General features: G+C 42.0%; 1 protein-coding gene across 1 annotated transcript in view; it reads right to left on the bottom strand.

The window, feature by feature from the left end:
- Positions 1-1,801: 1,801 nt before the first annotated feature.
- LOC142442141 (cytidine monophosphate-N-acetylneuraminic acid hydroxylase) overlaps positions 1,802-13,673 on the bottom strand; it is a 67,994-nt gene continuing 56,122 nt past the window's right edge. Inside the window, exons 16-17 of the mRNA XM_075543499.1 lie at positions 7,807-7,922; positions 1,802-1,877 (exon numbers count right to left, since the gene is read on the bottom strand). Of these exons, the coding sequence (XP_075399614.1) occupies positions 1,802-1,877; positions 7,807-7,922 (192 nt within the window). The remainder of the gene's footprint in view (positions 1,878-7,806; positions 7,923-13,673) is intronic.

Here is a 13,673-nt window from a genome sequence, read left to right as displayed (position 1 = left end):
GTACAATTATAGCCACAGTAAAAAAACACGTTTCTTTTTCTTTGTTTTTCCGTATAGTTAGGGTATTATTAACTATGTATCTTTGTAAGATCAACCAAGTTCACAAAGCAGAGCATTCTCTCATTTTTTTCCATGTCTTGCAGTGTTTGCAGAGTTGTCATTGTTCTTTCTCACTGTACTGCAGTCTGTGCGTAAATGTACCAGGGATGTTTGTTCGTTCATGAAGCACCTCTTGTAAATACAATTGTGTGGGTGTGTTAGGCAGTGTGCCGGGTACAAAAGATGCACAAAGTATAATCTCTACTTTTAAGAATCTCAGTCTAGATGGAGAGAGACTACATTAGTATGATACATTGCAATGGGATACTTCCCCGTGAAATAAATACATGAAGGCATAAAGAAATAGCGGTGCGTGGGTCAAGGGATTGATTCTCTTATAATTAATAATAATAATAGTACACAGTGCTGAAGGCATGCAGCTGATAACTAGAAAGTTGGCTGTTCAAAGCCATCAGCTGCCTTCTGAAAGAAAGATGAGGATGCCACCTCCATAAACATGGACAACCTTGGTCACCCTACAGAGCGGTTCTGTTCCGTCCTGTAGTGTTGCTATTAGCTGCCATCAAGTCAGCAGCTGTGGGTTTAGGATGAGGAGAGTAATAATAATATGATTGTTTCCACATGGACATGGGTACAGATAAGTGCTCCCAACACAGGGAATCTAGAACAGGACCAATAAGGGGAGTAGCAATACTAGCAGAGTAATGGTAGCAGTGGGGGAAGGACATGGACAGCAGAAGAGTGGCTGAAAGGAGACCGCGGTCAGTGTAAGACATAAAAAAAAAAAAAGAAGAATTCATAAATTATCAAGGGGACATGGAAGAGGAAGGGTGGGGAAAGGGAGGGAAAAAAGAGGAGCTGATGCCAGGGGCTCAAGTAGAAAGAAAATGTTTAGAAAAAGATGATAACAACATATGTACAGATGTGTTTGAAACAAGGGATATATGTATGGAGTGTGATAAAAGCTGTAAGAGCCCCCAATAAAATAAAACTAAAATAAAACGTAGAGCATGGACACAGGTTTTATCACTCAGTTAATAAAATCACATCCCAGCTATAGAGGAAATGCCAAATCAGATGGATGCCTGATAAACTGCTCTCTCCCACCTGTCAAGACAATGGATTACTGGAAACGGAGATGTGATATTTTCCATCTTACTCTGTGCATTTTAGTTTTCCTCCCTGCAGTGTTTGCTGCTCCTTTCCTTGTGTACCCAGAATTTATCTCTGAACACTTGCTGACAGCCTGAAGCAATTTCCACTGTGCTGAATAATCGTTCACTTTGGAAGAGCCAAGATACCATGACCTTTGGGCTGAACACATATTTTGTTCATTTTATTTATTTGTTTTTGAACTTGAAATTCCTTCCTGTAAGTTTAACCAGCTGATGACCAATTGATTCTGACTCCTGGTGACCTCGTATGTGGCAGAGCAGGCCTGGGCTCCCCAAGGGTTTTAATGGCCAACATTTGGAGAAGTCCACAGCCAGGCTTTTCTTCCAAGGAGTCTCTAAGTGGACTCCACCCTTTCATGTCTCACTTAACAGCCTATCGTACCAAGTGTTTTCATCTCCCAGGGCCTCCTCTTGCGGTGTTAGCGTCACTCATTCTCCCTTAAGTTACGTCCTCAGAGAACAATGGCATCTGCTTCATCCAGGTGCCAAATAAAAGGTTACAGACACATCATTCAGGTGTGGCTCAGACAGACGGGCGACCTTACCTGTGAGATTCCAGGTCTGCTCTATCCACAGTGCATCAGGAAGGCCCTCCAGTTGGGCGGCATGAGGGGGAGTTTTATTTGAAAATGGTTCCAAAACCTGTCAGAGAGATGAAGCAGGGAATGTGATTTTTGGAAACACCCAGGCCTGTCCCTTTGCCAGAATCTCTCTGGTTCCTGGTACTCAGCTATCCGCAGAGATCAAGTTTCTGTGGCTTAGCATTTTCAGGCTGTTGAATGTGACCTCTTTCAAAGTTGGTAGTGGTGCCTTGTTTTTATTTTAGCATAATCTTTCTCACTTTGAGGCATTCTCATACACAAATACCTAGATGGCATGCTGTATACAAACAATTGGGATGTGGTGTCTGTGTGCGGGGCCAGGGGCAGGGGCAGGGACATGGCTTTTGCCTGTGTCATTGATGGGAGGTTAAAACAGGCTTCCTGGGGTGAGATCAGCTAGAATGCCTCAAAAGCCTCCAACTGCCCTGGATGCAGTGGACCCAACATCACAACTCTAAATAATTGATAAAAAAAGAAGAAGAAGAATTGATCCCAATGAAAAAACATGCATTTCCTTAGGAAGACACACCTACCAAATAATTGTTTTGAATAGAGAAATGTTAGAAATCAAGTTCGACCAAGCGTTGGGTAAATAATGGATATAACAAAAAACCCATTGCTATTCAGTGGCTTCTGACTCATAGTACACCTATACAACTGAGTAGAATTTCCCCCTTTGGGTTTACCAGGCAATACATCTGTACAGGAGCAAACAGGCTCATTTTTCTTCCATGGATATGCTCATGAATTTTGAACCACCGAACATCTGGGTAGCAGCCTCATGCTTAGTTCACTGCACCACCAGGGCTCCTTTCCCTAAAGGATGGCCATTGAGTGGATCTAACTCATAGCAACCTTGTATATGACAGAACAAAACCACCCATTCCATGTAGAAAATAACCAAAGTATATTGTTCAATAAACATACTCGACTCACGGTCAGAGTTGATTCCAACTCATAGCGACCCTATAGAACAGAGTAGAAATGCCCCAGTGGATTTCCAAGACTATAAATCTTTATGGGAACAGCAAGTCTCATCTTTCTCCTAATGAGCACCTGGTGGGTTTTCACTTCTGACCTTGAGGTTAGCATTCCAACAGGTATCCCACTACACAACCAGGACTCCTTTTAATAAACACATAGGTACAAAAATATGTGCATTAATACCCAGTTGTATAAAAAGTCTAAGGGTATATGTGTGTGAACAGATAAAGTTTACCTAGACATTTAAGTATAAATTTCTCTATCTGGTTGATGAGATTATTTTGTGGCTTCCTTTATTTTTCAATTTTACAAAATTTCTTCAAAATTTTGAGTGTGTTTATATGATTTCTGTGACCAGAAAAATGACTGCTTGACTGATAGATCCAAAGAGAAGCAACAAAGATTAGTTGAGCTGTGACTGCTCACAGCATTTATGTTGGACCCTCTTATGTTGATGACACATGACACAGTAGTCTCTAGCACCAGTGTCTGAGAAGTTCCCAAAACAACAACTCAGCTCTCTGCCATCAAGTCAATTCTGACTCAGAGCCACTCTATAGAAGTTCCCAAGATAGAATCAATTGCTTTGGAAAAAGAATCTCCAGAATCCACTTATCTCCATTGTTGCTACACTCCTTTCTTTTCAGAACAAAAATCTAGGTAGGTGTGCTGTTGAAAATGACCAAAAAATAGCGTGTTTTAAAACCCTTAGAAGGTTTGAGGTTAATTTGTGTGATACTTAAAGAGATGGGGGGAAGGAGAGAAACATCGATGAAAGAAAGCAAGTCCAGGGAGAAAGCCATGGGACCGACACTTCCCGGAGGACTTGGGGAGAGGGGGAGACAGGAGGAAGGGAGTGGTGAGCAACCAATGATATGGATAGGGGAACAACTAGGGAATTAAAACCAATGGCAAAGAGGGTGTAGGGTCCCTGGTGGTGTTGGAGCAACAGTAATCTAGCTGAGGGGAATTACTGAGAGGCAAATGAAGGGTGAGCATGCAAGTAGGGCAGGAGGAACATAAAAGGAAACACAGGAAACAGCTAGGAAGCAAAACAACTGACAGAGGTAGAAACATAATTGTGTCCATATGTAAATATATTAATTCAAACAAATAGAGGTATGACCTATGTACATATTTTTATATGGCAATATTGAGGAAGTAGGTGGACTCTGGGCCTCTGCTTAAGCCCTGTCCCAATCTAAGACAATCACTTTGTTCTAGCAACCTGGCATTCTGTGATGTTCACCCTCCCAGCATGATCACTGAAGACAAAATGGGGCATAAGGAAATGTGGTGAAGAAAGCTTAAAATGACTGGCTATCAAAAAATGGCTTGAAGTTAAACAAGCGGCCATCTAGCAGAGAAGCAACAAGCCCGCATGGAAGAAGTATAGCAGCCTGTGTCATCACGAGGTGTCGACGGGATCAGGTACAGAAAATGCAAAACAATCATATCGATGCAAACAAGGGGTGTTGGGATGGAGACGCAAAGCCAAACTGTAGACAATTGGACATCCCCTCACAGAAGGGTCACAAGGAAGGGATGAACCAGCCAGAGTGCAGTATAGCACCAACGGAACACAACATTCCTCTAGTTCTTTGATGCTCCCACCCCTCAACCCCCTCTATCAGGACCCCCGCTCTAACAAATCTGCCTAGATCAGAGCATGTACACTGGTACAGATAAGACCTCTGGACACATGGAATCCAGGACAGATAAACCCCTCAGGAATAAGAGGGTAGGGGAAGGTGGGGGGGGGGGGAAGGGGGTTAACCGACAGCAATGATCGATGTATAACTATCACCAGCCCGCAAAAGGGAGGAACAACAAAAACAAGGTTGAAAAGAGACAGCGGCTGGTGTAAGATACGAAAATAATGATAACTTATAATTTATCAAGGGTTCACAAGGGTGGGAGGGTGGGGGAAGGAGGGAAAAAGAGGAGCTATTACCAAGGGCTCAAACAGAATGAAAATGTTTAGAAAATGATGATGGCAACACATGTACAAATGTGCATGATACAACTGATACACGTTATAAAAGCTATAACATACATCATGATTGGAAAAAAGATTGAAAAAGTGCAAATTGCAGAACATGTGTGTGGAGATTACATTAAAAACCCAAAGTAACAATAGCACCCCTTCTATAACTCTATAGACATTTTCTTGAGAGGGCAATATATTTAGAGCAGCAGTTCTCAATTGGGGGTCGAGAACTCACAGTTCTCAATTTGGGGGGGGGGTCGAACGACCCTTTCACAGGGGTCGCCCGATTCATAACAGTAGAAAAATTACAGTTATAAAGTAGCAACGAAAATAATTTTATGGTTGGGGGTTCACCACAAGGTGAGGAACTGTATGAAAGGGTCGTGGGGTGAGGAAGGTTGAGAACCACTGCTTTAGAGAAATAGGTCCAGGGGAACATTGAGTGAATTGTTATCAGGAGTTGTCCTGGACAGTGGGAAACCAAGATAGGGAAGAGTTTAGTGGGTGGTGCCAGATGGGATTACTTACTTTTCAATTGATGATTTTTTACATTATTAGCATCTTTCATCATTTAAAAACACTTAAAAGCATTTCAGTTAGAGGCATCAACTAAGTATACATGAAAGAAACACACCAGCCTATGTGATATAAGGATTGTAAATAAGATAATCAAATCTGAAGGAGGAAATGGTATCAGAGTTAAAATTGTGAACTCCTGGTTTGCAGAGGTGATGGACAGCAGTGGAAACCCAAAATCCATTTGCAAGGTCAACACGCGGATTGAACCTTAGTTGAATCCCCTCTGACCATAGTTGAAGGATGTGAACAGCTTTCTTTATGGACAGTTGGGTGAAAAGGTAATATCTTATCATTTGATCTCCTTTTTGACACATTTTAAATTTGTTCTAGTTCTTACTATTTTCTACTTTCTTTTCAATTGAGGTTTTTCTCTGTTTTACTGTTATTGTTGCTATTTTTTCTGTTTGCTTTTTATCTGTTTGGGGTTTTTTTTTAGTATAAAGACAGTAACTTGATTAATGGTTGTTTGGAGATATGACAGAGGAGGTTGAGGGCAAATGGAGAGCTAATAACAATGAGTAAAAAAAAGAAGAATCTTCTAAAATTGATTGTGATGCTTGTATAACTCTTCTTGATAAGATTTAATCATTAAATTGTATGATATGCCAATAAAACAGTTTCTAAAATAATAAATAAATAAAAATACAACACCCCCCCCAAAGCAAATTTAACATATTTAATAAGTACTTGTGCTTACAAACAGCTAATTAGTGGCTGTTGCTGATATATTTTAGATGATTAAACTTTTAAAAGTTACAATTCCTCTACTTTCAGAGGATCAATGGTAATGAAAAGAAAGTACTCCCTTTTTCATATTGTGCAATATGAAAAGGAAAACAAGACAATGATGACCGGGGTCTTAAAGGTCATGAGCAACCATCTAAGGTGCAACTATCAGTCTCTTTCCATTAAGAGGAAAGAAGCCTGATAAAACCAGAGAGACACATGGAAACAATTCTTCCAGAGGACTAACTGGATCACACAAACATCAATCTCCACCACTCTGAGACCAGAAGGACTAAATGGTATGCAGCTACCAATAGTAATGGCTCTGAAACGGATCATACTAGAGAGTCCTGGCTAGAGAGGGAAAAAAATATGGACCGGAACTCAAAATCATACAAGCGATCAAGCTTATTTGTCACATAGAGATTGGTGCAAGCACATAAGATGATAAGTCTTAGTTAATCTAACGGTCCTGAACTGAGCTCACCCCTGTGAGAATACTCAACCATTTACTATCAAAAGGGCAGCACTTATCCAAGGGCAGAGTACAAAGGCTTAGGAGAGAAGAAGAAATGGAAGTAGGAAACATTCAGAAGTAGGATGCTCCATGGTACATTGAAGGGATTGCAATGTGTGTAAATGGTGGAATGTAAAACTAGTAGCTGCTCTAAACCTTCACCTAAAGCACAGTGGAAAAATTTAAAAAGAGAAAACAAAAAGGCCCAGCTGAGACTTCCACACAAACACTCCAAAAGAATCTTAAACATAGTTTTTCAGTGAAAGAGGCAGACAGGAATCCAAGTCAGTCAGCTAGCTTGCCTAATTCATACTCAGGGTTGGGCACAGATAGGCATGTAATATGGGAGATGGCTGTCTTCAGTGACCATGATCTTGAGACATACATACTCACCCCTTCCTCATTATTGTCCTGGAAAACCACATCAATCCTTCCAATCACACCCTTCCCTTTCTTAAACCAAACACTATTGTACTGGAAAGGCTGGGAAACACACTCACAGGAATGTCTAAACAGTGACTTAAAATTGTTGTTAACCAGATTTTCTTTTTCAAAGGCTAGTGTGGCACTTACATAATCTGATGTCAATTTGAGACTATTAAGAGTAAAGGGGTGGAGCCTAGCCTTTCATTCAGGTCACAGCGTGATAAATAGCTCACTGGAGGCCAGACACACACTCTCTCCTTGTGAGGCATTCTTCTTGACAAGCCCCTTGGAGCTCCTTGAAGCTCCTCCAGAGCCATGGAGCCGGAAGAGCCACGTGCTCTGAGATACTTCCACCACCACTGAATCCACAAGACTTTTCAACCACTGGCCTATGATCTTCCTGCATTCAGTGTCATTTCACGTGTTGTGTGGGTCTGAAGAGGAACTTACAGACTGGTATTGGACAGATGGGCTAATATTGGACTTATGGACTTGATCTGGACTGGGATGTTTTCTTTATATTTGCTTTTTCATGTAAATATCTTTTTCACACACATATAAGCCTCCCTGGATTTGTTTCTCAAGTTTACCCAGACTAACACAACTAGCAAAGGAAGGAAGCTCTTGTGAGGAAATTCCATATATCCATCAGAATTTGGAGGCATAGGGAGGTGCTGGAGCTGCCAACCTCTCTATCCATGGCATTCTCTGGTGTGGCCTAGGCATGTCAGGGGTTTTCAGACTTACGGGTGATGGTATATGTCAGGATCCCTCTGGAGTCGAGTCTGGAACCCTATATACAGGTCATCCCAGAGCAGACCATTCTTCACCACATGTCTCATTACATCCACCCTGCTCCGGATCTGAAACAGATACAGAACAACATGCAGTAGTGGCCCAGGCAGCATGGAGTACCTCATGCCCCGTGACCTGGGAGAAGAAATACGGGGAAAGGAGCCTACCAGAGCAGTCATCATAGGCTGAGGGAGGAAGGAGGGACTCTGTGCAGGATAAATTGAGGGAAGGAACACTGAAGGCAGATCAAGAGCTGGCAGAATGGAGTGTCCAAGCCCAAGACTAAGGTCAGATTACATGCTCAAATCCAAACTCTAGCATGTGATCTTGGTGACCGTATTAAGGCTCAGTTTGATCGTCTATAACATGAAAATAATGATAGCAAACGCTTCATAAGAGTGTATGTTGGAAGGACTAAAACAGTCAATGTATCTAAAATACTTATAATTATGTCTGGTATATATTTGACTTTCAATAAATGTTCACTTTCTTCTTCTTCCTCTCCTTCTTCTCCATCATCATCATCATCATCATCACAGTCCTCATCAGGAGTAGCGCATCATTACCACCCTATTATCATGATTCTCTTCAAAGTGGAATGTTTGTTTCCTTTCTGAACAGTCGCCGGCAAAACAGGGTCTTCTAGTTTGTAACAATCTGTTGTGTTCCAGATCTACTATAATGCAGGATTAATTTGGGTCAGTTTGCCAAGGTTTTTCCTTAAAGAATCTCTACCTCTGATATTGAACCATGAAATAACACAGAATTTGGAGTCAAGTAGAGATGGTTGAGAGTTCCAACTTGGCTCTCACTTTTTATGACCTTAACCTTGCTAAGCCTTGACTTTGTTATATAGGACTGTTGAGAGAGAGATCATTTATGTGAAGTGGTATAAACAGAAGGTTTTCTTTTAAGAATTCATCAGTGCCCATGTTAAAGTGTTACTAGGAATTGCTCCTAACTTACCTAAATGGGAGTGTGAAATGGCCAGTAATCAAGACAGCAAACGAGGAGTAGTTTAGAGAAGATGATGAGTTGGATTTTGAACAAGTTGAATGAGGTGGCACACATTGACTCCAGCACTCAATGATATTGGTGGAAGGCAGGGAGAGGTCTGGGATGAATTTCTGGGCTTTGGAGGGAGGGTAGCGGGAGAGTGGGTTGGAAAGAGGGAATCAATTACAAGGATCTACATGTGACCTCCTCCCTGGGGGATGGACAACAGAGAAGGGGGTGAAGGGAGATGCCGGACAGGGCAAGATATGACCAAATAATAATTTATAAATTATCAAGGGCTCATGAGGGAGGGAGGGGAAAAAGAGGACTTAATACAATGGGCTTAAGATGAGAGCATATGCTTTGAAAATGATTAGAGCAAAGAATGTACAGATGTGCTTTATAAAATTGATGTATGTATGGATTGTGATAAGAGTTGTATGAGTCCCTAATAAAATGTTTAAAAGAGAGAGGGGGGGGGGTCTTAGTAGATATGTTCACCCATGAGGAGATCTGAGAGCAAAGACCCTTGGTAGAAACCAAGTCCGTTAAGTAATAGGTGAAGTGAACAAGAAAAGCCCGAAGAATGTATACTAATCAGGAAGTGAAAAAGCCAGGGCACAGTTCCATGGAAACCAAGGGGAGACGACCCTCGGGTTCAATATGATGGCAAATTGTACGCATAACATGTCTTCGCAACACTTCCTGGTCCAGCTAGAATGCTGACAAAACCGAACAGAATGCCACAACAAAGAAAACACAAAGGGAATTGTTGGCAAGCACAATTTGAGAATCTGAAAAGCAGATAGATAAATAACAAGCAATGAAGCAGGGTTGAGACAGCTGAAACCTCTGAGTCTGTGGAGCAGTGGTCAAACCTGGAAGTGACACAGATGACAGAGGAACAGAGGAATGCACAAGACACTGTTAGCCCTTCCTGTTCCCTCTTCTTAAGGAGCCCTGGTGGGATTGTCAAATAAGTGTTGGGACTGCTAACCCTAAGATCAATGGTTCAAATACACCAGTGCCTCTGAGAGAGCAAGATGAAGCTATCCATCCTGTAAAGATTTACAGCCTCTGAAATTCTCTATATGGTCCTGTGAGATGGACTTTACCTGATAGCAATGAGTTGGGGAGGGGTGTTAGGGGTGGGTTTGTTTGTTTTTATCACTCTGCATGGCTCCTAAATAAATGAAAGCCATTTGGGGAGAATAACTAGAGCAAGTAGTATAATAGGGGTACCTCAGAGCAAGATCACAATTTTGGCACCTAGGGATCCCTCAGTCTAGTAGTCGGCTCCTCACCTTTAAAATACAAGCCAAGTGGTAATTCTTTGGTCAAATAGATCCTTTAGCTCTTTTTCATAAAGCCTAAGTTCTTTTTCCATCACCTACCTGTCAGTTTGTTGTACTGTGATGGCTTACACCTTGCTAAGATGCTGGAACCTATGCCACCAATATTTCCAATACCACTCAGACCACTCAGCAGAGCTTCCAGAAAGAGCCTAAAGGGGAAAGACCTGGTGACCTACTTCCAAAAATTAGCCAATGAAAACCTAATGGATCACAACAGAACACTTTCCAACTCACTTGTTTGGACATGCCCCCAGGAAGGATCATTTTCTAGAGGACATTACGTTGTGAAATGTGGAGGATTGGCACACTAGCCCCAACAATGGACTTGAATATTTCGCTGGTAAGGATAACACAAGACCAGACAACGTTTGGCTCTGTTATACCTAAGGCTGCCATCAGTCAGAGTTGGCTTGATAGCAGCTAAGAACAGCACCACACACTTCCTTAAAATTGAATGAGCTTTCGACATTTATAAATCTGGATATTTCAGGTGAAAATAGAGAAGCCTAAATTCTCTCTCTCAAAAAAAATAAGAAACACAGTTGAATATAATTAGAAGCCCTTCTGACGGGAATTTACTTACCACTTGACACCATTCCCAATCAGTTCCACATATTTACAACAAGCCTTGAGCTAGAGGTAACGCCTGTTGTCAATAAAGCTCACTAATATCCCTATGTATGCTCATAGAACCTGTTCCATAATTTCATATCAACTTGAAGATATGTAAAAGGGCAGGAGTGGTATCGAACCTGTCAATCAGGTCACAGCCTGATGGTACCTCCTCATGGGCATTGCCTTCTCATCAGGAGGGCCTCTCTCTTTCTACCTTGATCTTCCTACTTGCTGGACACTCTGAGAGTCGTCTGAGAGCCTGCCATGTTCACTGATCTTGGATCAACATGATTTTGCAATCACTGACCTGTGATATTCCCGCATTCTGTTTAATTGCATGTAGCTGCATGAGTATGAAGAAGGATGAATGGGCGAGTATCGGACTTATGAAATGAACGTGAGTCGGACTGGACTGGGTTATTTTCTTGATATAAATCTCTTTTTTACACATATATGAGTGTCTCCAGATTTGTTTCTCTAGTCAACCCGGCTAACACAGAACCTTAAACTGGTTTCTAAAGCTCTTTGCATTGGGCAGTGTGAAATAACTCCTTAATTCTTACTCCTCTACAGAGGAAGGAGGATCATCCCGGCATCTTGTCTTATGAGAAATATGGTGTGAAACTAGAAACCAAAGTAGAAATCCCTTTGAGTATCTAAAAGAAGGACTACCACCTGGAATGATAAACTCAAATTATCAAGCAGCATGAGACAGTGAAGTCCTTTGTGTTTAACTCCCATGAACCCTGTCTGAGGAAGTGACTTAAGGAGAAAAGCCCACAACTAAATAAAGCAAGGAAGGGGAAGTCATGTGTGAGTTTGGGAAACATGATAGGAAATCCCAGGTGAGAGACTTTCAGTTGACTAAGATAGGAGCCTACCAATAGCAGAGCATAAAGGTGGAGAGCTACAAGAACCAGGCATCTAGAAATGATGCAGAATTTAGTGCTTAAATGGGAACCTGAAGGCAACTAGTGCCCCCCAAACCCCAAAAGGGTAAGGCAATATGAGATGTCTCTGGGTAGCAAGAAGAGGAGGTCTTCCAAGTATAGGTACAGTTCTCTTTGTGCAAAGCCTTACATATATGGTCATGTCAAAATCCTGGTAGATAAAAATACGGAAAGAGATATCGCAGACCGCCACATCTAAGGCAGGTGGAATAGAACATCTGCTAGGGTTCTTGAGTACAAAGCCCTGTACCACCATCTGCTGATTGTATGGCTTGGGGAAGTTATTTACTTTTTGATATGGAAGCTTTATCATATATAATGTGGGGCATATTATAATTCACCGGGTCTGTGAGTTGTTATGTAGCTTAAAACATGAAATGAATCACTATTTGTAAGGTGTTTCAACCTGCACTTACTCTAGAACAAGCTGTTTGCTCATTAAATAAAGTAAAATAATAGATTCCAACAGGTGTGAATGTGTTTTTTATCTGCAGGGTAATTCACATGGGGTTTGCCTGTATGTGAAAACCAAGGTTTTATTTTTAATACTCACAAATCAGGAAGTAGGTTATTGGTTTTACTAAAGTTTCATTATAGGATTCTCTTCAATAACAATTGTGAAAGTGCCTCAAAAAGTTCATGGGAAAATGGAATGGAAAAATGATGTCATTTCTTCATGAACTTTTTGAAGCTCCCTCGTATCTTACTGAACATAACAGATCTAAATCACTTTGTTAAAATGTACTTTAAGAACATACCTATCCCCACTTTCTCTCGGTTCCTCCCTTGACCTCTCCTCGGCTCCCTCTCCTCCCCTGTTTTCCTTTCCCCTTGTCTTCCTTCCCTTCCCCCTCTCTCTCTCCACGTGGACCACCAAGCAGGGCTGAGGAAAAACTGAAGAAACGGGCATTCCAGGAAGATGGTGAGGGAGTCACATACCAGAAGGACTCCACAGAATTCAGCCCAAGAACGTTGTTTAGAGGGAAATTCAATGCTGCTGGAACACAGAAGGACCATGATAAAGATAAGTAGGCAAAGACCCATGGGGCTGTGAGGAGCTGGGGACTTTTGGCTTACCTCAGTAGAGGCCGGATGGGACATGGCCTTGGCCTGCCACTGTCTCTGCCCCAGCTGGGACCATTTGGAGCCCATAGATAAAGTGACCAAATTTTAACATTGGTAAAGCAGGCAGCCAGCGGGACACCATTGATAAAACTCATATGCTGGCTTAACAGCCACATGGCAGCCGGAAACTGTATACCCTAGCTTGTCATGCATTCTTTCCAAAAATCGGGACTTTTATAAAATGCCGCAGGACACAGGAAAAATTGTTAAAAATTGGGACTGTCCGCCAAAAGTGGGACGTCTGGTCACCTTACCATAGGAGGGCTTGGTCTCAACACAGTCACAGTTTGTCGCCACCTGCCTCGGAGAAGGGAATGGACCCTTGCAGCTCCAGGGGCAGGGATCAGGGTTCAGCTTCATTGTTACTTTTACTTCCATCTCTTCTCTCTATCTGCCCAGTCTTAGAAAGCTGCGCAGGTGCTTTTTCTCAACACAGCCGGGCATCCCCTGCCCACCCTCCGCAACACCGAAGTAGGCAATCCACCAGCCTTCTGGGGCACTCCCCTGAGAAGGAGAACAAAGTGGTAGGTTAATTCCATAGCGAAATCAGCTATAGGCAGTTCAAAGAATAATTCCTACCCCAAAGAGAGCCAGTGCTCTTCAAATCCCTGTAGAATGACACCTGGCTCCTCTAAAACAAGGCAACGCCAACAGCCATCAGCCCCAATGACCTCAACAACAAAAAAACAAAAACAGGAGAAACAAAAGACAATGGCAGAAGATGTCCCGAACATAACGACATACATAGAAGAAGCAGACATTGAGTTGCCACAGAGAT

Source organism: Tenrec ecaudatus, chromosome 1 (assembly GCF_050624435.1).
Source record: "Tenrec ecaudatus isolate mTenEca1 chromosome 1, mTenEca1.hap1, whole genome shotgun sequence".
Lineage (NCBI taxonomy): Eukaryota > Metazoa > Chordata > Mammalia > Afrosoricida > Tenrecidae > Tenrec > Tenrec ecaudatus.
The sequence above is the reverse complement of the archived record's forward strand: the minus strand, read 5'-3'. Positions and strand labels throughout refer to the sequence as shown.